Source organism: Pantherophis guttatus, chromosome 1 (assembly GCF_059756535.1).
Source record: "Pantherophis guttatus breed Tessera chromosome 1, ASM5975653v1, whole genome shotgun sequence".
In the NCBI taxonomy this organism is placed as follows: domain Eukaryota; kingdom Metazoa; phylum Chordata; class Lepidosauria; order Squamata; family Colubridae; genus Pantherophis; species Pantherophis guttatus.
Window position 1 is genome coordinate 178,341,945 of NC_142063.1, and position 27,752 is coordinate 178,369,696.

A 27,752-nucleotide genomic window follows, 5' to 3' on the forward strand; every position below is an offset into this window, starting at 1 on the left:
CCATTACCAAGCATAAGCAACTATCCAGGGAATTAAATGCTTCCACAGAGTTACACATTAAATAAAAGTAGATCAGGGGGCTTTGGAATATAGTGGAATTTTACATCAACATTCTTCATGACAATGAAACAAGTAGCTTCATTAAATATAAACAACATAAGGGATAAAATGGGACTCTGTGGAAAGCCAATAGTAATCCCCCGGCAACATTATCAGGATGTCGCCCAATACTGCAAAACATCCCTCCCCCCAACATAGCTACTAATTCAGCACATCATCAAGATAACAAAAGAAAAATCTTGTTGAAGTACAATTACAAGTACCTTCACCAGAAATGAAATATTTAATATTGGTTATGGCTTTCTAATTCTTGGCTGTCTCTCTTAAGCAGGAGAAAAGTCATATATCTACCAAGAAGACCTTGTTCACTTCCTGGAAGCAAATGTTTAAATCCTGATATGGCTGATTTAATTGAGAATTGAGTGAAATAGTAATGTCCATATTTGTATTTCCTCAAAATCTACAAACTGTAAAGAATCCAAAATTAAAAGCAGCTACTAAGGTGGTATTCTATGGCCTACCTCAAGATAAGCCAAAGAACAGATCTGAAAAGAATCATGTAAATTCCCCCAGCAAGTCTTTCCTTGAAAAGAAAAGAGATTCCACAAAAGATAAAAAAGAAAATCTGGTCTCTTCTGTGGCCAGAAAGCAGAGAAGTAAATGTTCTTCATTAATCCATGGCCATGGAATAAAATTCCACGGTAGTACACCATTGATCCCTTTTTGAGTTGAAATTTCTTCCATTTGTCATCCCTCTTAATTTATTACTCTTAGTTCCCCATGAAAACAAGTCTGGCTCAATTCTGCAAAGAAAAGAATGTGCTTAGAAGTAATAGGTTTACTAAAGTGGTGGCTTCTGTATTCTACAAACTAACCAGAGTTCTGATAATCACTCTAACTAGTAAAGCAGAAAGATCTCCAATCTTGCTGAGATTCAATCTAAAAACATTTCTTAGGTGGACCATGTGGTATTAATGGTATGATGCCAGTTTTTCCACAGATCTCAGCATCATCTTTCCAGTCTTCACAATTTCCTTCTCTTCCGCAAAACCTCCCAAAGACATAATAGACTATCATAATCTCACATTATACTTGCAAGTGAGTCAAATTAAAATTAGAGTTTCCTTACTTTCATTGAAATAATCAGATTGCATCCTGCTTCCTGTGATTTCTTTGTGCTTACCTGCAGAAAGAACTCTAGTTTTTGTGGGGCTATGGCCATCCTTGGGGGTAGCTGTCACTCTATAACCAGTCACTGGGGAAGAAGAAGGCTGCCACTGCACAGTAAGGCTGTTGTCTTGAACATCGGTAACTTGTAGCTGCGATGGTGTATCAACCTCTGCACATGAAAATGTAATTTTCGATGTTAGATTTTGTCCTTCAGGTTCCAATGTTCTTAAATCCTAACATCATGTTGTTGTTGTTACCACCACCACCACTACCACCACCACCACCTTTGGTCAGGATGCCTCTTGGCGAAGCACAAAAAACATATTAATATAACAAGAATCAGTGAAGCACAAAATTAAGCTCATTAAAAATTATGCAAGACTGCAATTTCAAAACAGAGAACTAGAAGTCAAAACTATTACTGCAATTATTCAATAAAACTGACAACCAAAGGAATACATAGCACCATGTTACTCTGTATTAATTCCTGGTTATATCAACTGAATCTTCCTACCAATTTAAAATACTCAGGATGCCCCACTATGAGAGGTTATGCAGAAAGCTAATATAGAGAACAAATGTTATTTAATAAAGTTCTTTTTCAAATCCCTCATGGCAGCTGTGCAAAGGTTGAGATGCCATCTTAAGATGTATTGTTATTATCAACCATTATTTATAAATATTAAAATTAACATACTAATTTTTCTTTTGTGTTTTAGTTAATGCCTTTTGTACATTTTTTACAGTTCATTTCCGTATATTTCATGCCATTTTAATTTGATGTGCAAAAAATATATATTAACTACAAGCAATATTACATTATACCTAGTACTTGTTATTTCAGTTACACCTAACATTTCACTCATTCAACATAGGATAATGTGGTAGCAATTATTCTAAATCCAATTGTGTTAGTTTCCTTTTACCTATTCCATCTTATGGAAGTCTCTCTCTATGCAGCTCCAGGAGATAAATGGAATATGTATTAGATCTTGTTGATCCTAATTCCAGATACTAGAAAAACATCAACAAGGGAATACTGATGCTCTGATTTACAAGTTTCCTCAATATATTTTTTTTAAATTTTGTTTATAGTGTTACCTTACTCATTACCTTTCTTGGCAACTGGTTCTACTAAAGTTTACCATTAGGAACCCTTATCATTCTTGTTGCATTTTCTACTTTTCTACGTATCTCTCTTAGGTGCCTATTTCAATTTCTTTGTATCCTTTCAAATGATAGTGAAACTTTGAAAAATTAAAGTAACTGTTAACCATTCTCATCTGATCAAAGACCCAGAAAAACATGTCTTCATTTACTTTTGCAAAACATTTCAGTACACTATAAAAGCAAGATACAAATATTTTCAATAAGTGACAAATGATCAGAACAAATAGAAAACATTCTGAGTATATAACAGATTAAATGAAGGCAATAGACTATTTATCTCTTTAATCCAAAGAGAAAACAGGTTTACCTATTTGGTAATTTATGCTGACAGGTTTGCTACTGGCAGGACTGTCCCCTCGCCCAGTGACAGCATACACAGTAATGGTATAATCTATTCCAGGCTTAAGACCAGAAACTGTAGCAGTGGAGACATGACCAGGAACAGTGAACTCTTGAACAGGCCCAGTGCCACCTGAGGGTAATAGTGCAAAACAGTTAGAGATTATTCCTCCTCCTCCTCCTCATGAACTGCTTTCCAATTTTTCCCCTTCTAACCATTACACCAAAGTGGCTCTCACTTTCCATTAACTTCCCAAAAAAGGAAAACTGTATATACTGTTATGACCCAGCCACAGCAAATAATGCTTTAGTGGCATCTTCTAACTAAACTATAAAATATCTGAAAAACCAGAATGGATAATTTAACCTAGTTCTTGGCTCTTGTAAAATAACTTGAATCAAAGATGCAAAACTCCAAGAATTCAGCTCTAAAAGCATCTTTAAGCTAATAGTCTGCTTTCTTAGTTACTGAAATACTTTATCCATGGACTATACCCAGCAGATATCCTAAATAATTGCTGCTATTTTCTAGCACTGAAGAGCCATTTCTGGCCTAAGGAGAGGGAGCCCTTCTATGGGAAGTAAAGAGACATTCCAGCTTGGAATTGGTTCAAGAGAAGAACTGTCTTAAATTAAACCTTTTGGTCTCCATCTGCCATTTCCCAAGAGAGGGCAGACAGTCTGGTGAGATTCTAGTAATATAGGTGATCAACAATTAAATATCTATTTGGGCCTGTTCATGAATGATTCTTGGTTGCTTGCACCTGACATCTACAGTTTAAAATATAATATGTGAAGTCATCCATTAAATGCTTCTGTATTTGTATTACATTAATTGTAATGTACATTAAATCTATACATTACAATTATACTAAGATTGTCTTAGTCATAATTTCAAATCTCGTTGGATTCAGATCTGCTATTTGCTACTGATATTTTTTTAAAAAGCAGAAAGAATATTCTTGCAGGAAAAAACACCCTTTCTAACTCATATTCCCTTGCCAGGTATCATTGATTTTTATGTATTGCTGTTACCATCCCATTTTTTTTTTCAGTTGAAGGCTAATCTTTTCTTACAAATATCAGCATCCAACAGTGCTCACCTGTTTCTCCATATGTGATCCTGTAGTATCGAACTGTAACAGCAGGTGCATCCCAGGAAATAACTAGACTAGTGGGGCCAGTAGCAGTCACGTGTAGATCTCTTGGAACATCAGAAACTAGGGATATTTTTTAAAAGCAATCTTTAATATTTATCTCATTAATCTTTTAATTGTTATACTATATATATAGATATATACTAGATATATACTAGATCCATTTTTGCAGACTAAAGTTCCCCAAATCATGCAGCCAAAATTCAGTAAAAAGGGGGTAATTTTCAGATACAGGATTCCTCCTCTGTGTAAAGCAATTAAGATGGAAATAAGTATGGGTAGCCTTTGCATACCTAGTTGAGGAAACCCACATGGGCTGAATTTTCAACTCTGCCAACTTCAAAATACATCATTGCTTGTTTAGTGCCTTTAGGGCCCAATTTATCCCCACCCTCCAAAATAATACAGTTGCTTTGTTCTGCACAAAACTGTACCACATAATGACCACTAAAGTCTTACTGCAGAGATTATTAGAGAATGCATGCTTTAAATTTATTTTTGAAATGATCCAGGTGTCACATACAATACATGCAGCACCCAAGTGTCTGACAAGGTATGCTTCAGCATCAAAACACAAGCCCCAGCCCCTTTTCCAAGTGCAATTCAAGGTTGCACACATGCCCATAGAGTCTGACTGGGAGCTGGCAGCACCTCTGAACTTTCATTCTCTCATCTCACTCGCAGCACTTCTCTACTATTGATTAATGAGTCTGAAAAAAACACTGCAACATTAACTCCTATGTTCACATGAGGCCCAAAACACTTCATCTGAATAATTTTCAATATCTGCACAGTCTCAATATTTTAAATTGGTATTCCACAAACAGCTTCAGAAATTCCTTATCTTATTCACACTCTGCATAACCACTTAAAGCACCTTCTTATTATTATTGTGTTTAATGTCAGTAGAATATGTCCCAAGTTTCTCTGGCTCATTGGCTGCAGATACTGCCACGTTTTTCATCTTTATGTTGAAAAGAGAGCAAGCAGAGATATAGGGCTGGATCTCTGCATATAGTAATAATAAATACAGAATAAATTTGTACAAGTTTCTGTCCCTATATAAATTAAGGTGCTGCAATGCATCTTTTCATTTTTCAAAAAGTCATTTTTAAACATTTAGGTTAAACATTTAGGTTTATACCACTTTAACCCATTAAAGTAAGGTTTCTGACTCAATTTGCTAATTCAGTTTTTGGAAAGAGATTTTTTTTCCAAAAGTGAAATCTGATTCAGCAGGCAAAGATGCTAATAATTTCCAATTATTTTTCTTATTCAGCCTTACCTGTACTTTGTTGTCCAATTAAGGACAAACTCTCTTCTTTGCCATAGAAGGCAGATACACTAACCACATACTCTGACCCTGGAATCAGATCTGTTAGAGTGATGGAGTTGCGAGACGGTGCAACACGGACTTCTTTGGGTCTACTTCCACCTTGCTCAAGGTGATGGCGTATTTTATAGCCAGAGATGGGGGCGCGAGGAGCAATCCAATGGACAGTGAAAGAATGGGCTGTTATTTCTGAGAAATCCAGTCCAGTGGGGGAATCAAGGCCTATTTCACAAGAAAATACAATAAAAACCCAAACTTCAATAATTGGTTAATGTCTTTTTGCAAAAAGAAAACTACATAAACCTATAACCATTGCAGTGGTGGGTTGCCCCTGGTTCGGACCGGTTCGCAAGAACCGGTAGTAAAACCAGCGAGAGGCTCTGCCCACCAACCCCGACGTCATCAGAAAGCTTCTGCGCATGCGCGCGCACGGCCCCATTGCAAACCGGTAGTAAAGTTAAGTAGAACCCACCCCTGAACCATTGTAAATGTAAATTATTTTAATCTACGCTAGATTGCTGAAGCATTGAAACCATGTTCATTTTGGAAAATGACTTCTTTCTGTAAATCTAATTCTGGTATTGTTTGAAGGCCACTGCTTACTTTCAAGCTGAAAACTGGCTAATCATGGTCTAAGTTCCATATTTTACAATGTTTACAATATCTAAATAGAAACCATATTGGGGTGTGTGTGTGTATGTGTGCTTATTCTAGCTAAAATGATGGTACAATCATAAAAGGGAGATATATAATGAATGGTTTTATTTCCACACAAAAATGAAAGAAACTTATTTTATATTTGTTGTTTCACATACCTGTTTTCTGCTCTCCACTCAGAGGTTTACTCTCATGTTGCTCATATACACTGTAGACCTTGATCAAGTATGCTGTGCCAGGAAGGAGATCTGAAAGATTACAACCACAATGACATCCGAGTATTAGCCAAGATCATTTTCATTCCTAACTCCAAATTTTTCCATACACCTTTGCTCCTTGGGATTATGATACCCAGCCATTGCCTTAAGAGGCTTTATCTATAAGAATTTCCTTAAACTCAACTGAATTTGAATGTAATTTATAATTCTTCCCATTATTCATTTAATACTGCATAAAATACATAACAGTTAAATTATAAAAAGTTTCAAACAATGTTTTTTTAATTTGCTAGCACCTGTAGTGATGGAAATTTAAACACATCATTACTCAGCTGCCAGCCTACCACTTCTCTATTGTTTTAAACATAAAACATGGGTTGTGCAATGTGCAGGTGAAATGTGAATTGTATTGTATTGTGAAGGCTTTGTATTCTTTGCCATTTTTATGAAAGGATTCCCTGAGACTTGAAAATAATTTTATTGCAGGGTCAAAAGATTAAAAAAGGCAGTAGCTAAATAACCTCTGAGCAATTCTGTTATTAATGAAAAATGCTATCATAACCTAATTATCAAAGGCAAGAGTATCTCAGCAAACTGAATTTAAGTGGAAACTTTTCAATTACTCTTATTCCATCATATCAAGTAAAAGAGGAAAGCAAAAAATAATTAACTGCTGGCTTTCCAGATTTTTCTGAATTATATGGGCAATCATGAAGAAAGATGATGCCTGATAAACCAATTTCTCTACTTTGAAAAAAAAAAGATATTTGAAGGCTAGATAAACCCTATAGCAGTGGTTCTCAACCTTCTTAATGCCGCGACCCATTAATACAGTTCCTCATGTTGTGGTGACCCCCAACCAGGGGTGGGTTCTAAAATTTTTTACTATTGGTTCTGTGGGCGTGGCTTATTTTGTGGGCGTGGCTTGGAGGTCATGTGACTGGGTGGGTGTGGCTAGCTGGTCATGTGACCGGGTGGCCATGGCTATGTGTTATAGGGACTACTCAGAGGGCTGAAAAAAGTCATTTCTGACAGGTCCTCGCACTTTTGACTGATCCTCACACTTATGACCATCCTCACATTTATGCCCGTGCAGCATTCTTAACAACCATGTCACTCATTTCACAACTGCTTCTCTTCACCATGGTGATAAGATAGGGCAAAAAATGTAAAATATGAGGACAGTCGTAAATTCAAAGACTAGTCAAAAGTGCGAGGACCAGTCAAAAATAACTTTTTCAGCCCTCTGAGTAGTCCATGTGCACAAAAGGACTACCCATAGGGCTGAAAAAAGTGATTTCTGACAGGTCCTCGCACTTTTGACCGGTCTTCGCATTTATGACTGGTCATCATTTATGCCCATTGTAGCATTCTTAACAACGGTGCATAAAAGGATACAGCAATAGAGAGGGATGAAGGAAGGGAAGGGAAATTAGAGTAGGAGTGAGGGTAAGAGAGGGAGGAAGAGAGGAGGAGAAGGAGAAAGGAAGAGGAAGGAGGAAGGAGAAGAAGGGGGGAAGAGAAAGTAAGAAGGAAAGAAAAGAGAGAGGTGGTAGGTTTGAGGAGAAAGATTGCTGTACAATAAAAAAGATGAAAGGGAAGAAAACCAACCCCAAACAAATATGAAGATATTAAGATAAAGAATGAATTGTTAAACTTTAAAGAATAAAAGAGAACAAATATGAATAAATAGCAATAATTAGAAACACACATACAAACATACAATGTATTTTCTTTGAACAGAGTATTTGGCCGGTTCCCAAATTTAACCCGTGTTTAGTCATTTCAATTAAATTTACAATTTCTATATTTCCTTTTTACCATATTTATTCCTCATCTATTTTTTAAAAAAACCAATATTACCCTTCATCCTCATCTCTAATCTTAATCAAATTCAATTTTCCCTTCTATTCTATATTATACCCTTTCCCATTGTCATCTATTTTTATATCCATCCTCACATTGGTTAATTATGTAATTATGTAATACAGTTGTTTAATACAAATTCAACATTTTAATATAAATCAATTAGTTATTTAACTATCTTTTTTGTATATCAATCAATATGAACATGAATATTCCAATTATTTCCATGCAATCCAATTTCTTACAAATCAATTAATAATATTTACCAATAATAATAAACCAAATCATTTCCCCCATATATTCCTCCAAACCACAACTTAACCATTTCTGCTTTCAACACAATATACAATTAATAGTATCTCAATTATTACAATTCCCTAATTAAATAGAGCTTTTTTTCTTTTGTGTTTTAAAATCTTGAACCTCCTCTTTTGCCCTAAATTTCCCATTGTTTGCAGTTTTGCACCTACCTTTTTTGGTGAGGAAAAAGAAAAAGAAATCTCTCTGCACCTCATTTTGTCACGTTGCAGCAAAGACCCTGCTTTATTTTCAGTTTCGTTTTTTCAGCATAGTTAGGGGGGAAAAATCTGCTCCTCTCTTTGCAGCTAGCAACAGAGCCCTCCGCAAAACAGCTGAGAACAAATCAGCTGAGAGTCCGGAGGCTGATCAAATCAACTTATGGTAATTAACCTATGCTGAAGTTGAAAGGGGCTGTTTTTTTCTATTTTTGCAGGCACAGGTCTTCTCATTTGTTTTCTTTTAACACTGATCAGCTGCAGGGCGGCCCTTTGAAGCCCCACGGCAAGAATTTAAACCGTTTGTTTCCCTCTAGCCATCAGCTGGGACTCAGGAGGCAGCAATAGATTGGGAGTGGGAGGGGTAAGCGACCGGCGATCCAACAGAGGCAGAGGGTGAGGGTGAGTGAAGGCGTGGGGGGGGGGGCGAGAGAGGGCTTTGGCGACCCCTGTGAAATGGCCGTTCGACCCCAAAAGGGGTCGCGACCCCCAGGTTAAGAACCGCTGCCCTATAGGAATTAATATATGTACAAAGATATACAATAGCTCTGTTACCTTATAATTCAATATTTTATCTCCTTTAATTCATAGTGCTGTAAATTCTCTCAGGAACTTCAACTATTTTTATAGAAAGTTATAGTTGATTATAAAAAGTGGAAGAAAATGCATGGTAGCTAACCCAAAAGAGCAACATTACAAGATCAAGTGATTTTAATCTGAAGAAGCTTCTTACTTGTTAAAACCACGGCACTGTCCGAAGGTGAAATGGAAAGTTCTGCAACATCCTCCTTGTTCTTCATGGGTGAGAAGCGAACCAAGAAGCTGCTCAATTCAACAGATGCTGGTGGAGTCCAGGTTACTCTTATAGTGTCAGGTCCCACATTGGTGAAACGGAGATCCGTTGGTGGAGGAACAGCTGAATACAAAGCATAATGACTTACATATTTTCAGAAGAAGCAGAGATAGATTCAATAGTGATTCAAAAAAAATGTAAGGTCATGCACAAAGAAAATCCACTATTGAGCCAAACACATGCAAATAACCTTCTAACCATCTATCTTTAATTCCATTTAAACCAAAGCATGTTGTAAAGCATCTTTAACCTCTCAGTTCGGCCTTTATAGATTCTAATTATGTCTTATATTATTACTATTATTTTGCTTTTCTTCAGATAGGCACTGAGATTCTTTGCATCTATATAATACAATTTGTGAGAGTATGAAATGAGAGGCTCTGTTTACTTTGCAGCAGCACAATGAAGGAAACAGTACATACCTTCTTTTATAACATTTGACAAACATGCAGGAGAGGAGACTAAACAATTTTTCTGAAGTCTCTATTAGGACTCTACTGTACAATGACTTCATCAAAGTAGCCATTCAAGTAAAATAAACACTAATCTGCCATGCATAATGAATTCTCAGGTCATGTTTGGTACATGCACTACCGAGAATCTTCCCATACTGCCATAGTTGTCACTAGCATGAGTTGGAGGAAGTTTTTTTCCCCACACCATTTTGAGGATTTATTTCAACATATGGGCCACTATAATATATAAACACTATGTGAGGATATATGCTAAAATTTTGCACACCTCAAGCTGATGTGGCAAAGAATATTGCATTGTATAGTTTACCTTCTCTGATAGGGAAATTATGAAAATGAATGTTACATGTTTCCATCAAATATCAGAGCTTAAGAAAATAGGATCTGATGAAAATAGAGATTTTCAATTGCAGATTTGCAAGTTAAATAAGCCAAATTGCAGATGATTGTAAATGGGTAGTAATGCATAGGATTCCAATTTTCATTTACTATCTAAAATAAAAAATTACCTACTAATCATCCCTACCCCAAAATAGCAGTAAAGGGGCTATTTCTACTTGTCGTCCAAGCAGCTAGTGACATCATGAAACAGCACTTTAATTTAGTAGTTTTTCACTAATCACCCGTTTGTTGAATCAGCGTAGTAGGGGCACTCTCTCCGCCATTAATGAGTGTGATTACACTGATTTCATAATCAATGCCTGGCTCCAAGCCTGTAACCATGTAGTATCCTACTGATGAATCCACAAAATCTTCAAAAATGGGGACAGTTTCTCCTGTGGCAATTACTTTGATGCGGTAGCCAATAATGGCAGAAGTATTTATTGGGGTCCACTTTAGGCCGATGCTTGTATCACTTACATCAACAAAGTTTAAGTCAGTAAGCTGGGGCACCTCTATTGAGTTAGACAGCAAAATATAGAGGTAATAACAAACAGACGCAAAACATGACAAAGAACAAGAGAAAAAAAGGAATGATCATCAGGTTACTTCAACTAAAAATGAAAAAAAGAATAAACTATCTATGGTGATATTATAATATTGTTATAGTAATAACGCCACAATTTACAATGATTAGTACTTAGCTAGGTATCTTCTTCCAATTTTCAAAACTGTTTTATGTATCATAAAGGAAATAAGATTTAGAGCTCAATCCTACAAAAATGCTGGCAAAAAAATAAGCAAAGATAAAAAAAAAGGACAATCATATGGCTTCTCAGAAATCTCCCAGAAAAATTACCAACTTGGTCACACTGTTGGAAGTGCTCTCAAGGTGAAGGAATGAAGGTGTTGCATCTGGACCAGGACGAGGAGAACCAATGTTATCTATCTTTACTGGGTGATTTTAGCCCAGCCTGCCTCACAGGATTGTAGGAAAAATCTGGAGGAGGAACACTGTATATTCTACCTTGAACTTCTAAAGAAAAGGCAGGATATAAATTTTAAAAAATAATATTTCATTCTCTTATTTTGTTATTTTATTCTTCAACTGCAGCACATATGCTTGCCAGTATCAAGTTTGCTTTGTAAAAGCTATCAGTAATCTATGATAGTTGATTTCTTCTCCATATAAAAAAGAGAAGCCAACTACCAGATGCAACAAAGGCTCAGATATTTTACCACAAGGTAAAATATTCTCCTCTAAGTTGTGATATTTTCTCTGATGGTCTGTAGGATTGTTTCTTCATCTGGCTCTTCATTTTACAATTCTTGTCTTAAATATGATTGGAGAGACTCTTTATTGCAATGTTTGATTCCTTATCATGTCTCCCTGTTTTTTTCCAAGTCCAGCTTTTTCCAAATTTCGGGAAGAACCTGACAGGAATGAGCAGGTCTAGGACAAACAACTGTCTTGAAGCAGGAGACAAAACTTCTTTCATATATAAAACAGATGAACCTCTTGAACCCACTTGTTCTGTAGAGCAGTAATATACAATTGTATTCCATGGCCTGCTGTTGAATTTTGGCACCACACTCTTGGAAAGCAGGGGCTAAAGGGGGCTGGGAAGAGGTTTTATGCCTCTTCTCTAAATTCCGTGATCGACTTTTATCACATGTACCTCCTTTGAGCACAAACATCTCCTTCTGCCCCATCAGTGCTACTGGAGGGTATTTTGTAGGCTCTATTCTTATGATTCAGTAACATCACACTGAATTAAGAACTGTCTAACAGAGCTGCTCATGAAACTCTGAAAGCCTAACTCTTGTTTCTTTCACCAACTGTATTTGAAAACCTTTCATGACCTGACAATAGAAAGATGGGAAGCATAAAGGAGACAGAATATTTGATGGCTGCAGCAAAACCAAATTGTTTTATTTGGCATTAATGAAAGTATTAAGAAAGGGAATTTGGATACTAAGAAATCATTAAAGCAAAATTTGGAAAGGATGTAATATATCAGTGGTGATCTATATGTGCTGCATCTACATATACCAAACACTTTTTATTTTGTAATCGAAACCTACCAATTATACTGTAAAGAACTGGCTAAATTAAAACTTTTCTCTAAGAGCATCATCTAAAAAAAGGAGCACAAGAAACATGTTTATAAAAGTTATTTGTTTAAAAGAGTGGTTTTGATTTAAGCCCTTTGAATAATACCAGGATATTACAAAATTCAAACAAATTCAATGCATGCATAGAAATGTCAAGCAGTGGACTTTCGGTTTGCAAGCTTCGGCGACGGCGGTGTTTTTTTAAAGACCGCCAGCCCCGCCGCCTGTAGAGCCGCCCCGCGAACGAGGAGCGGCTCGAAAACTCCGAAATCTTGAGGATTGTAGGAGAAGAGACAGCAGGGCACAGGTTGAGCCCCTGTAACCCCCCCAGGGAATTGTTTCTGGGGAGAAAACAGGTGCGGCTCCCTCCCAACCTGCGGAGACTCCGGGCGGCGTGGGACGATTCTGCATTCAGCAGAACAAGCCGGCAGCAGCAAACTTTTAAAGTGAAAGGAACCAACCTTAACAAGCAGCGGAAATACTAACTTGAATCCAGAAACTTGAAAATTGCAAGTATTAGTGCTTTGTTGACTTTTTAATTCAAAAGAGAAAGCGAGTGAGTGAAAGTGATTTGAAAAAATATGGCGCCCAGCATTTGAGTTAACGAGCTAGTGAAAGTGGATATGTGAAGTCATCCTGCTTTGCCACAAAGCTGCTACAAAGTTGCTCTATTTAAAGAAAAAATTCCTTTTTCTAAAATTTGACTTTGCTTTATTTCAGTTTCATTTGACTAAATCTGGGGGACTTTTTTAGAAGTTTCTGTGGAGGAGGGAAAGGAAAAGGAACTTCCCTCCTCAGAAAAACTAGCCTACGTGGCAGGATGGCTTCAAAGAAGCAGGAAGGGAAGGCAACAGGGGGGGGATCCCCCACACATAAACATGAAACGCAGCTTCCCCCTGCTCAACAGCTACAGACTCAGAAAAAAGAGTTTGATGTGGGAGATTTAAAAGAATTTATTTCTAAAATTTTGGATGATAAATTTCAAAAATCCCAACAGGAAATAGATGACAAAATTCAAAAGTCTCATCAGGAAATTATGCAGGAAATTAATGAAGTTAAAGATATGGTGAAACAGAATCAAAATAAGGTGACCAAAAAAATATCAGAAGTTGCGTCTGGCCTGGCAGAATTTATTATTAAAGTTGATTCTAAAGTGGAAGAATTTAAATCAGAAGTTAATGTCAAGATGAAAGATAATGACTATAAGATTTCTGATGTGGATGATAAAATGCAGAAAGTCGAGAACGAAATTGTTATGATGCAATTCAGGGCAATGGAATTCGCTATACGGCTTCGAGGAATCCGAGAAGATGATAGACAGGATTTGAGACAGGTCTGCTCTGAGGCCTTGGCTGTGATTTTAAAAATTAATCCTGATCTGGTTTTTTACAAAATAGATAAAATTTACAGAGTGAATTCTTGGATGGCCAGACAAAGACAACTGCCTAGAGATGTGGTCATATATTTTACAGATAGAGCAATAAGGAATGACATCCTGCAAAAATCCTTTCATACTTCTGTACAAGTGGGGGGCTCACAAATTGGAGTCTATAAAGAGTTACCACCTAAAATGTTGAAAACCAGAAAGGACTTTGGCTTTCTTGTTAAAGAATTGCAAAACCAATAGATACCATTTCGATGGGATGCCCCAACTGGTATAATTTTGAGATACAAGGGAGAAAGATATCGCTTGAACACTGTGGAGAAGGCGGAGCATTTTTACACTACTATCTTTAAAGAAAGAACACCATCTCCGCGTACATCCACAGTCCTGGAGATTAAGGAGAGTGATAAGAAGCAACTTCAACAAGAACTTCAAGAACAGTCTAAGCAGGAATCAGAGGAAACGCAGGGCGCTGAAGGAGGTTTTCTGGATGAGCCTTTGCTGGAATCTTCTCCAATTTTGGATCCGGTTCAGATGGTTGAATTTAAGGATCAGCGTATAACTCGAGCTAAGTCTAAGCAACTTAAAGAAAAGCAACAACAGGAAAGACAAGATAAAAAGAGAGCTAAGAGTACTACACAAGAGACTGGAGCCATGGGGGGAGCAGGACCGAAGATTCTGGAAGACATTCGGTTATTCTGCTCTTTGCTCCAGAAAGATAATGATGACGATTAAGTGTTTATCTTGGAATGTGAATGGGTTGAATTCAGCACAGAAAAGGAAGAAATTATTTGCATATTTGAAACAATTTAATAATGATATAATTTGTCTACAAGAAACGCATATTACAGTTCAAGATCAAAAATATTTGATAAACTCCAAATTAGGAACGCATTTTATATCTTCAACTTTGCAAAAAAAGAATGGTGTGGTTATTTATGTAAATAAAAAATTTTCGGCTAAAGTTATAGAAGCAGATGAAGATGGTAGGTTTGTAGCAATTGAATTATTTACAACAAACGGCCAAATTCTTCTGATTGGAATTTATGCTCCCAATCAACAACAGGATCACTTCTACAAAATGTTACATACTAAAATACTGCAATGGGATTATAGATCTATTTTAATCATGGGAGACTGGAATGGAGTAATTGACTCCAAATTAGATAAAAAGAGTTTGGCGAAGTCTAGGATTAGGCTACCACAGACCTTTTTTGATATGAAAGAAGATTTGGAATTAAAAGATATTTGGAGAATACACAATCCAAAAGAATTGGACTATACTTTTTTTTCAGATAGACATAGATCCTTCTCTAGGATCGATTTCATTTTGTTGTCAGATGATTTACTTGTTAAGACAAAAAGAACAAAGATTTTTCCAAGAACTTTGACTGACCATAGCCCAGTATGGATAGAAATTGAGATAGGCAAGACTGAGAGACGCTCTTGGAGATTAAATGAGAACTTGTTCAGATATGAAAAAAATATAATAGAACTTAAAAAGCACTTGAAAGAATTTTTTGAAATAAATTTGAATAAAGGCACCCCAATAGAAATTGTCTGGGATGCAAGTAAAGCTTACATGAGAGGGGTGCTTATCTATATGAACTCTAAACATAGACTGATTCGACAAAAGAAAAGATCTGAATTGGAAGCAGAAATAAAGAATAAAGAACAGTTACTTATTAAAAATCCAACAGATGAAAGAATATGTGGTGCTATAAAACTTCTGAAAGACCAATTTCAAATGCTTATGGCGGAACAAGTTGCAACAAACTTGCAATATGCGAAGCATAATACATTTTGTAACGCTAATAAACCGGGCAGATGGTTGGCCTATACATTGAGGAAAAAACAGAGTATACGGACTATTGATAGTATTGATATTGGAGGGAAAGAAATTTTTCAACAAAAATTAATTAAAGAAGCTTTTGTGGATTATTATACTAAGTTATATGCTAAAGAGGATGTGCAGAATGGACTTATAGAAAAATATCTAGATGATAAAAGAGTTATAAAAATTACTGATCAACAAAAGGAAAGAATGAATTATCCTATAACAGAGGAGGAGATAATAGTAGCAATTAAACAATTAAAAACAGCTAAAGCTCCTGGTACGGATGGCTTGACTGCAGTCTATTATAAAACTTTGCAAGTCGAAATGGTGGAACAACTTAGAGATCTATTTTGCAATATTCAACAAGGGGGTAAAATACCCCCATCATGGACAACAGCTTACGTATCTTTGATACCAAAAGAGCAAGCCGGTCCTAAAAAACCGGAGAATTATAGACCAATATCTCTTTTGAACTCTGACTATAAAATTTATGCGAAAGTATTAGCCAACAGGTTGATGCCAGTAATTCAAAAGGTGATTCATGACGATCAAGCGGGATTTATCGAGGGTAGATACATGAAGGACAATGTAAGGCAAGTAATAGATCTATTGGAATATCTTGAGAAGAACAAACAGATCCCTGCAGTGCTGGTTTTCTTGGACGCAGAGAAGGCCTTTGGTAGAGTGGATTGGACTTTAAAAAAGATGAACTTCGGGGATCAATTTGTACAGGCGATTTCAGCAATTTATCAAGAGCAAAAGGCACAGATTATTATTAACGGAAGCTTGACAACAGAGTTTAAAATTGAAAAAGGAACAAGACAGGGATGTCCGCTGTCCCCACTTTTATTTATTTAACACTAGAAGTCTTGTTAAATACAATACGGGACTCTAATATCTTGAAAGGTATAACGATAAGGCAAGAGGATTACAGAATAAAGGCATTTGCAGACGATCTAGTTGTTACCCTAACACAGCCAATGGAATCAATAATCCTGATGAAGGACATTATACAAGACTATGGTAAAGTTTCAGGTTTTAGACTGAATTATAAAAAGACTAAGATGATAGTTAAAAATATGACACAAGATCGTAAACACGAGCTTGAAAGGAGGGCAGGTTTTGAGGTTGTACCAAGGGTAAAATATCTAGGAGTCCAGGTTGCAGAATCAAATATGAAATTGTTTCAAAATAATTATGAGGTGTTGTGGCGAGAGGTGCAGAAAGATATGGAGACTTGGAAAAAACTGCAACTGTCTCTACTTGGAAGAATAGCAGCAGTTAAGATGAACATTTTGCCAAGATTTCTTTTTTTGTTTCAAATGATTCCGGTGCTTAAAAGTGATAAACAATTGAAAGTGTGGCAAGCTGGAGTGAATAAGTTTGTCTGGAACGAGAAAAAGCCAAGAGTGAAATTGAAAATTATGCAAGATGTTCCAGAAAGGGGAGGTCTTAAACTACCAAACCTACAGCTATATTATGATGCAGTAGCTTTGACTCTAACAAGTGATTGGTTTGGAAGGAAAAAGACTGGAATATTGAATGTAGAAAGTTTTGATCTTGAATTTGGATGGCATGCCTACTTATTTTATGATAACAAAGTCGACAAAGTATTTAAAAGCCATATACTTAGAGACTCTTTGATGAGAGTTTGGAAGAAGCACCGATTCAAATGGGATTATAAAATACCGCTATGGCTGGATCTTGGTCATACTTTGTGGAATACAAATATAATGTCACTCGGGGGGGGGGGTTTATATAAAGAGGTTCTTTTTACAGATGCGGGCAGATGGCAGCTGAAGACACTACAGACACTGTTGGCTGAAGGGATTAATATAACCTGGCTACAATATAATCAATTGCAATTGAGATGGAAAGAGGACCAAAAAACTGGTATTATGTTGCATGAGGAAGAATTGGTTAGACACATAAAAGAGAAAGGTCCAATGCATATTAAAAGGCTTTATGTTTTGTTAGAAAGGGATTCAGAAACCGAACTAGTTAAAGATTGTATGATTAAGTGGGCTCAAAATTTTGAAGAACCAGTGATGTTGGAAACGTGGGAAAAAATTTGGGTTCAGAACGTTAAATTTACACAGTCGCAGAATTTGAGGGAAAATTTCTATAAAATGTTTTATAGATGGCACTTAGACCCCAAAAAGTTATCATGTATGTACCCTAATGTTCAGCCAAAATGTTGGAGATGTGAATGTTTGGATGCTACATATTATCATGTTTGGTGGACCTGTAGGAAAGTTAAGGCTTTTTGGATAAAAATTTGGTGGGTCATGCAGAATGTTTTGAAGAAAAAAATTCAATTCTCTCCACAATTGTTTTTATTGGGTATAGTTAAGGGTTTTACATTGGGTGAAACAAAATTGATATTGTATATGATAACAGCAGCAAGATTGTTGATAGGTAAATACTGGAAGAACGAAGCTTTGCCCACTATTGAGGAATGGACTTTGAAGATGGCCAGTTTTGCAGAGATGGCGAAGATTTCAGCATACTTAAAAGATTGTTCACAAGAGACTTATGAATGGGAATGGAAAAAGTGGATAGAATATGTTCAGAACAAATATCAAACTAGGAAGTATCAAATAGCTTTTACTTGAAAATAATGTATTAGAAATTTTTTAATGTAATGAAGATAAAAAGAGAAATTATAAGGGGGAGGGAGGGGTTCAAGTTTTATACAAGTTTTATACTAAGGGGGGTTTTGTATCGGATATGAGTATATTGTGTGGAAGTCTGGGGGGAGGGGAGGGTCAGGGAGGGTTAGGGAGGTTTGGAAGTTTGGGGTGGGTGGTGGTGGGGGAAAAAGGGGTGAAAATGTAATTGTAAAACTTTTGCAATAAAAAAAAAAAAAGAAATGTCAAGCAGTGTTAACAGCAAGCATCTGTGAAGTCTAGCACCTGGAGACATCTTGAGGTTAAAAATAAAACAAAATTATATTATATTCATTATATTGATGACCCCATAATTATATAGCCCCCACATGCAAACAATATAGAGTATATCAGTCAGGGGTAACCTTTTACGTCACTGCGTACCGACCTGTGTGCCTGAAATGGCACGCAAAACCATCCACCTGGACTGTGTGGCTTCGCTGGTCTTCATGCGCGCAGGAGCGCCAAAACCCGGAAGAGCAGTGTTCCGTCATGTATGCACATGCCAGCACCCAAACTTCTGGTTTCCAGCATGGAGGCACACCCGACAAACAGCTGGCCGTCATGTGCAAGTGTTGTTGCACACATCCAGGTTTTGGTGTTCACACGAAAGCCCAGCTGACTGGTGCACATGTGTGCACAGGAACAGGGAAGAGGAGCCAGCGAGACTGAGCATCCCACGTGGGATGGTTCTGCGTGCCGCTTCCAGCACACGTTCCATAGGTTCGCCAACATAAGACTATATTTTCAACTCTAAAATAATATTGTGGTCGCAGCAAGATAACAGAGAAATAATCACTGCAACTACATGCAAATTTCTCAAGAGTAAGAAATTTCTCAAGAAGCCAGATTGTCAGCACAATAAGCTTCATTCTTTTAATAAAGAAGGCTGACAATTTTTAAATGGATCAGTTAGATCACCTTTTGTATTTTATGGTCTTTTGATCTCATTTGGCAATATTTTGATCTAAGACAGTATTCCGACAGCAGGAAATATTTTCTTCAGTAGAAGTTTTCTTGATTTAATAGCTAAATACATGTTTCCATGCTACACTTTGCAAATTTCAATCATTCAGTTTGTAATACGTATCAAGAATGGCTAAACATATGTTTCAAATATTAGACAATCATCAAATAGCCAAGTCTCTATCTCAGGAGTCTGCAACCTTAAGCACTCAATGAGCCAATTGGGCCCATTTCCCCCAGAAAAGAGAACACTGGGAGCCACAAAACCTGGGTGGGCATGGCCAACTCGATGTCACTCCCTCCCACCGACTAACATGATACCCCCCAGCCATCCCTACCCAGGTTTTGTGGCTCTCAGTGTTTTCTTTTCTATGGGAAACAGGTATCTGTGTGTGTCTCTCTCTCTATGTCTCTCTTTCTCCCTCTCTCCTTCTTTCTCTCTCTCTCCCTCCCTCTCTCCCATCTTTCTCTCCCTCTCCCATCTCTCTTTCTTTCTCTATTTCTCCCTCTATTGCCCTCTCATCTCTCTTTCTCTCTCTCCCTCTTCTCCCAACTCTTTCCCTTTCCCCCTCTCTCCCTCTCCCTCTCCCATCTCTATCTCCCTCTCCCATCCTCCGTTCCACTCTCTCATCTCTTTCTCCCTCTCCCATCTCTCTCTATCTCCCTCTCCCTCCCTCATCTCTCTTTCTCTCTCCTTCCCTCCCTCTCATCTCTCTTTCTCCCTCTGTCTCCCTCTCTCCCTCCCTCTCTCTCATCTCTTTCTCTCTATCTCCCTCTCCTTTTCTCCTCTCTTTCTCTCTCTCATCTTTTTCTCTTTCTTTCTCTCGCTCGCTGTCTCTTTCTCTCTTTTTCTCTCTCTCCCCCTCTCCCACACTCTCCATCCCCACTTCCCCACCCACACACCCAGGTAATAACTGTAAGGAAGTTCTCTTTGTCTCTGGAAAGATACAAAAATAAACCTTGCGTTGAGAGGCATGGCCAACGTCACAGTGGCAAGACAGACTCTTTGGGTGCTCCCAAAGAGTCATTGATATCCCCACTGTCTGAGGGTCCTCTGTGGCCTAAGCCGTCCTGTAGGGACGACCAACAAGAGGAGCACGTACCGGTCAACCAGAAGAAGCTCTTCAAATCGGACATCGTGGGAAAGCGACCTAGAAGTCGCTGAAAAGCTGTGACGGCTGCAACAAAAGTGAAACTGAAAGTTCAGCCTGTGACAGCAAGGTGAGATCAACTTAATTTTATTGATCAGAAAGTTTCTCTTTCATCTACCTGGATGACTGATAGGGTGGAGAAGAATGGCTGAAAGCGAGGAGTGGGTGCGGGTGTGTGCTCACATGCACATCCGAAATTTGAATGGCAAGGAATGCATGTCTGGGAGCCTTTTTAAATTTTTACCATTTTTTTTAATTGAAGAAGAAAAGAAGATTTGGGGATTGTAAGACTGTAAGAATAATTGGATATCAGTGCCTTGAATGACTGAACAGAATATACATTTTTTAAATAGTTTGTTGCAATGCTATTTGCTTACTGATACTTTTGTCTGGAGAAGTGAAAGTACCAAAAATACTAAGCTGAGACTGAAAGTTAGCCTGCAGTACCACCTAGCAGCAGAAGAAATAGCAAAAGAAAAATATTTTTTACTTTGAAGAAAACCTAATAGATAACTGACCTTGACATTTTGGCTAGAAGATAAATAGGGCAGCTGTGGAGAAGGGAGTGGAGACTAGACTTCAAAAGCGTTTGAGAAACCCGTTCCCTTTTTTTTTTCCTCTGGATTTCTGGACTGTGATTTTAATTTTTTAATTTTTTTTTCCTTTACTTTTTGGCTGATTAGCTTTGTTTTGAGAACAAAAAAAAAAAGACTTCAGGTTGTACTTTTATTTTTCCTATTTTCTGGTTTGAAACTTTGTAAGAACTGAATGAAAAGGTCTTTTTTCCTCTTTCTTTTTTCTGAAATATTGTTTTTCTATGGAATAAGACTTGAAGACTCAGAAGAATTTATCTTTTTTATTTTTCTCTTTTTTACTCAGGGACCTTTTTATTCCTTTCTTTTGGTGTTAAACTGACCCTTTTTTATGGATTCTGATTTTTGATTTTGAACTTAAAACTTTACTTTTTAACGTTCCCTTCCCTCCCTCCCTCCTTCCCTCCCTCCCTCCCTCTCCCTCCCTCCCTCCCTCCTTTTGAGACAGTTGGGTCATAAAATTTTTTTTTCTCTTTTTCTTTTCTCTTTTCCTTTCCCTCCCCTTTCTAGTTTGAAATTTTTTAATCATTATTAAATTTTGGAAGGGGAGGGAGGATCTGAGACTCTTCCTATTTTACTATATCCTGTTTTATTTTATTATTACCAATTCAATCATTGGCTGAATTAGGTATTTGAATTACAACCAAATTACAAGTGGATTATAAGTATCTGGAGAAATAAAAATGAAGAAATTTACACAACCAGCACCAAGTCCCTCAGCACCAGAAATGCACAAAACTTCAGATATAACAGAATTGCAAAATTTGATGCAGCACTCCTGGCTGATATAAAACAGGAATTAAAAGAAATGAAAGAAATAATGGAGAAGAATGAGGAGAGAATCCAGAAAGTAGAGGAAAAAGCAGAAAAGACAGGAAAAAAAGTTGAGGAGTTAGGAAAAAAAATGGTTTTAACAGACAAATCACAAGAGAGAACAATTATTCTGCTGGAAATGGAAAGATCTAAATTTTATCTAAGATTTCAGAATATAGAAGAAGAAAAAGGAGAAAACCTACCAGAGGTAATTGCAAAGATTCTGGCTGACGTTTTGGAACAACACCAGAAAAAGATTTTAAATGAGATTGATGAAGCATTTAGAATATATACTAGATATGCAATAAGGAATAAATTGCCAAGAGAAGTGCATGTAAGATTTACGAAGAGGGCAATGAAAACAGAGATATTACAAGCAGCAAGGAGCTCAACACTGAAACACAAAGATAAAGAACTTGTCGTTCTACGACAAATATCTACAAGGGTCAGAGATTTGAGGAAATAATATCAATTTTTAACGAAATTCCTAATATTCAAAGGAGTGAACTTTTGATGGCTGATACCTGAATGGATCATGGTGACATGGCAAGAACAAAGATACAGACTTGACTCGATTGAGAAAGCAAAAATATTTTACCAACAATTTTGTGGACCATTGGATGGAGTTTTAGGAACGGTAGATGCTGCAAAAAAGAAAGATGAAGATAAGGACAAAGAAGAAAAAGCCAAAGAGGAAAGGGCCCTCAGAGAAGGGGTGAGAGTAAAGATCCACTGGAACAAAGAGAGACTAGGGCGATGAAATTAAAAACTAGCAACAAGTAAATATGGAGGAGGAAGTAAAAGCAATATCTTTAAATGTAAATGGACTGAATGCAGCGATAAAAAGAAATAGAATATTGACTAAATTAAACAGCTTGAAGATGGATATTATATGTTTACAGGAAGTGCATATTAGAAAACAGCATTCAAAATTAATACAATATCCAAAACTAGGAGTACTATTTACATCATTGATGAAAGACTAAAAACCAAACAAATTTTTGAAGATGAGGAAGGCAGGTTCTTGATGTTCGAAATTAAAATGAACTTCAAACAAATACTTTTGATAGCATTATATGCAATAAATGAAAAACAGGAAGAATTTTATCGACGATTACACAGGAAAATTGTAAAACTGGACTATGAAAATGAATGTATAATGGGTGATTTCAATGCTGTAACAGATACAGATTTAGACTACAAAATGGTAAAGACAAATATTGCTTAGCACATTGTAAGCCGCCCTGAGTCTCCGGAGAAGGGCGGCATATAAATCAAATAAATAAATAAATAAATAAATAAATAAATAAATAAATAAATAAATAAATAAATAAATAAATAAATAAATAAAAAAAAACCTAGGAAAACACTGCCAAAGGCCTTCTTTATAATGACAGAAGAACTAAGTATTCAAGATATTTGGAAACACTTGAATGAGAGTCAATATACTTTTTACTCAAATAGACATTCATCGTGGTCAAGGATAGATATGATATGGATGTCAATTGGAAGCAAATATTGGCTCAAACATATGGGCAGACCACAGCCCAATAACAATAAAATGGAAAGGGCAAAAGAAAAAGATAAGATGGACCCTGAATGCAACAATATTAAATGAAAAAGAATTTCAGAATTTTGTGGAAAAGAAATTGGAAATTTTCTTTAAAATAAATAAAAAGGAGGATACATCACTCCAGAATGTTTGGGATACAATGAAAGCATATATCAGAGGCCTGACAATAACATATTTGGGGAAAAAGAATAAAAAGAAATGCCAGAAACAAGTAAGATTGGAAGAACAGTATAAAAGCCTAGAAAAAGAGTTCCAGAAAAATGGTCAAAGCAATTAAAAAACCAAGAAATTGATGGAACTGGAGAAACATGAGATAATTTTAAATGAACAAGAATCATTAGCAAATCAAATGAGAACACTGAGATAGAATTTTTTTGAAAACGCTAATAATAATAATAATAATAATAATAATAATAATAATAATAATAATAATAATAATAATAATTTTATTTCTATACCGCCCTTCTCCCGAAGGACTCAGGGCGGTGTACAGCCTGATTAAAAGCACAAAGACAAACAAAATTTAAAAATAATTAAAATTATTAAATAATTGGCTCAATTATAAAACCCCCAAATTTAAAATCCCACATTTAAAACCAATTAAAATCTTTACATTGATAGCCTGGCCTGGCGGAACAACAAGGTTTTGAGGGCACAGCGAAATACACGGAGGTCGGAGATCTTACGCATTTCTGGGGGCAGTTCATTCCAAAGGGCAGGGGCTCCCACAGAGAAGGCCCTCCCCCTGGGTGTCGCCAGCCAACATAGTTTGGCCGATGGCACCCTGAGGAGACCCTCTCTGTGGGAGCGGACTGGCCTGTGGGAGGCTACTGGTGGCAAAAGACGGTCTCGAAGGTACCCAGGTCCAGTGCCATGGAGCGCTTTAAAGGTGGTAACCAATACCTTGAATCGCACCCGGAAGCCCACTGGGAGCCAGTGCAGCTCACGCAGGAGGGGTGTCACGTGGGCACAACGAGTTGCGCCCATAACCAGGCCAAATAAATTGCGCCAAATAAACCAGGAAGATGATTAGCATACAAATTAAGAAAAGAGAAGGAGAAAAAAACTATAAAATATCTTCAAGATGGAGAAGGGAAATTACAATATAGAACCGAGGAAAAAAAGGAAGTAATCCAAGAATATTATCAAAAACTCTATTCTCAAGAGAAGATTTCAGAGGAAGAGGTACAAAGCTACCTGGAGAAATCTGACTTAATTAAAATATCAAAACAATATAAAGAAATGCTAGAAGAATAACAATGATGGAATTAACAGAAGCCATAAAAAGACAAAAAAGTGGAATAGCACCAGGACCAAATGGTCTACCAGCAGAACTGTATAAAACACTACAAGAAACGATTAGTAATGTAATGTTGGACTTATTTAATGACTTATTATTGAAGACTAAGATGCCAGACTCATGGAAAGAGGCATATGTGACACTTATACCTAAAGAAGATACAGATTTACAATTGATTAAAAACTATAGACCGATTTCGTTATTAAATGTAGATTATAAGATTTTTGCCTCAATAATTGCAAATAGGTTAAAGAAACCGCTAAATGAATATATTCATACTGATCAAAATGGCTTCTTACCAAAAAGACAAATTAGAGATAACATGAGGATGATTTTGAATACTTTAGAATATTATGAGACTCACCCAGAAAAACAAATGGCGTTGATATTTTTAGATGCACAGAAAGCTTTTGATAATGTGAATTGGCAGTTTATGATGATACAATTACAGAAAATGGACTTTGGGGAGAGATTTATAAATACCATAAAAACAATCTACGATAGACAATTTGCTAAGATAATGATGAATGGTGAAATGACGGAAAAAATCAATATAATGAAAGGGACTAGACAAGGCTGTCCATTATCACCACTATTGTTTATTCTGACTCTAGAAGTCCTAAACAGAAATATTAGATGAAATGATGAGATAAAAGGGATGAAAATTAAAAAAGAGGAATATAAATTACAAGTGTTTGCAGATGATTTGGTATTCATTTTAGAAGAACCGCAAACAACAGGCCCTAAATTATTAGAACAGATAGAAAGATATGGAAAAGTCTCCGGTTTGAAAATAAACAAAAGATAAAACAAAAATCTTGGTGAAAAATACAACAGAAAAACACAACAGAGAGGTAAAAGAAAAGTTAGATATACAAGTTGTGAAGAAAAGTCAAATATTTGGGAGTACATTTAACTTCAAGATGTGCAACAGTAAAGGAAGAAAACTATTATAAATTAAAACAACAAATTGAAAAATATTTGGAAAAATGGAAGAATCTCCAACTATCACTTATGGGATGGATTAGCAAAAATGTTTAAAGATAAATCAGCGAAATGTTGGAAATGTCACCAACTACCAGGATCCTATTATCATATGTGGTGGACATGCCCTGAAGCAAAAAACTATTGGAATAAAATTAAAACCTGGCTGGAAGAAATGACACAATTACATATTGAATTCAAACCAGAGTTGTTCCTATTGGATATCCTACCTGACAAAATTAAAAAGGAATATATTTATTTGATTATACACGTAATAACAGCTGCAAGAATTGTTTATGCTCACAATTGGAAATTAGAGAAAATATCTTTGGAAGATGAAGTAATAAAAAAAATTTAGATTGTGCAGAAATGAACCGATTAACTTTGTTGTTTAAAGATAGGGAAGAATCAGAATACTTTAGAATATGGAATTACTTCTATTGTTGGTTGGAAAAGAGATATAAATGATTAATTTTATAACTATGTGTAAAAATTTGATGGCAAGAATATGGATATAGGAATGAACTTTTATAGTGGTTTGGGTGACGATTTAGATAGAAGAAACTGTTGGAACAAGAAGAATAAAAAGAACTGAAGAAGTTAACACCGAGATGTCACAGGGGAGGGATGATTGATGTATTAAATGTTTGTTTGTCTTAAAAAATAAAAAACTTTTTTTAAAAATAAAATTAAATAAACCTTGCGTTGCAAAAGGAGGGACTGTCAGGCTGTTACATCAGAGTGCCACAAGGTTGCCACCTTAGATTGCCGCACACACTTCAGAGTAGCATCATCCCAAACAGCAGCACACATCCCATGCAGGCACGTATACGCATACGCAACTTGGTCCAAAGTGGCTGGAAAATATAGTCCCTGGGCCCCACCGAAAACACTTGGCAGGCAAAGTACAGGTCGAACACCCCCCCCCCTCAACAAGGCAGCGTCTACTGAATCCTTGCAAAACTTGGCAAAGGCAGAGAGAGGGGAGCAGACAGAGCTGAATCAAGCCAAATCTGTCTCTCTCTCTGCCCAACTACAGCAGGAAATGGCAGGTGGCTACTTCCGGCTTTGTTGGTGCTGAACATGCAACCTGCTCTCCGCCCCAAGAAAGAGAGTTGCCAGGGGTGAGTGGGGCAGGGAATGGGCTCCAGGAGGAGGGGACCCAGTCTCCCCCATTGTGAAGCGCGCTTTCACTGTGCTGCTGCGAGAGCAGCGGGCAGGCCATGGAGGGGGTATTGAGTCTTCCCCCCACCCCACAACAAAAGGAAAGCCACCCAGGCTTCTCCTCTAGGATCAGTTGCAGAGACATTAGCAAAAAAGCAGACAAAGCTGGCTTGAGTATCCTTGCTTTTGAGGGCTTTCACCGCATGCAGCCTGTGCAATGGGAGGCAAAAAGCCCAGCTGTCAGGGGTTGTGATCTACCTCCAAGAATCCTGGCAACCATTCATGCACATGCCACAGACAGAAGAAAAAGCACAGCAAGGACAGGAGGTAGGAGGTGGTAGATGGAAGAGGAAAAGTTGTGACCACGGGGATCCTCCAACACACACGTTCAGTCACTGCTTCTCCTTTGATCTCGCACCCAGGCATAAGAAGCCTCCCTGCTCTTCCCCCTGCTCTCTGCTCCCTTCCCCCTACCCTCCACTCAATCCCACTTCAGGACAGAGGATTGCGCACCGGAAATGCATGTTGGGGCGACGTCAGAGCGTGCCTTCTGACCCTCCAGCATTTGGCCCGCAACTCTCCGCGCTCCTCCAGCTTGTTGAGGAGGGGGGGGAGCAGCCCTGATGCCTCCACTGCCCCCCTCCATGGCCCCAGCCATCACGGCCCAGCTTGCTCAAAGGCGTGGCACACCTCACGTCTGGAGATGCCAAATATTGTCCCGCTGCCAGAGTCGGGCCAGGCCTCTCCACTGTCCAACTCACCAATGGGGGCACTTCTGCTGGGCCCATCTCCCCTCCACCCGCTGAGCTTTTGTGCTCGCTGCTCGGCCAGGGGAGGGGAGTGCTTCCCCACGCCACCCCTTCTTCCTCTTGGCCTCGCCGACGAGGGAGAAGGCCAGGCTTGGGGGATGGCCCCCACCCCGCAAGATCCACCCCCGCCATTCTCTCCCAGCCCTCTTTGCTGGCAGCAACAGCAAATGTACCACGACAAAGGCGGAATCCTGTTGCCGCG

General features: G+C 37.5%; 1 protein-coding gene across 27 annotated transcripts in view; it reads right to left on the reverse strand.

The window, feature by feature from the left end:
* FN1 (fibronectin 1) overlaps window positions 1-27,752 on the reverse strand; it is a 236,467-nt gene that overhangs the window by 67,710 nt on the left and 141,005 nt on the right. For 14 of the 27 annotated variants that reach the window (XM_087882197.1, XM_087882193.1, XM_087882186.1 and 11 more), the window contains 7 exons: window positions 10,435-10,707; window positions 9,219-9,401; window positions 6,045-6,134; window positions 5,182-5,451; window positions 3,843-3,959; window positions 2,708-2,872; window positions 1,244-1,399 (listed from right to left, as the gene is read on the reverse strand). In XM_087882197.1, the coding sequence (XP_087738323.1) occupies window positions 1,244-1,399; window positions 2,708-2,872; window positions 3,843-3,959; window positions 5,182-5,451; window positions 6,045-6,134; window positions 9,219-9,401; window positions 10,435-10,707 (1,254 nt within the window). The remainder of the gene's footprint in view (window positions 1-1,243; window positions 1,400-2,707; window positions 2,873-3,842; window positions 3,960-5,181; window positions 5,452-6,044; window positions 6,135-9,218; window positions 9,402-10,434; window positions 10,708-27,752) is intronic. The other 13 variants (XM_087882202.1, XM_087882200.1, XM_087882203.1 and 10 more) reach the window with 1 other exon arrangement.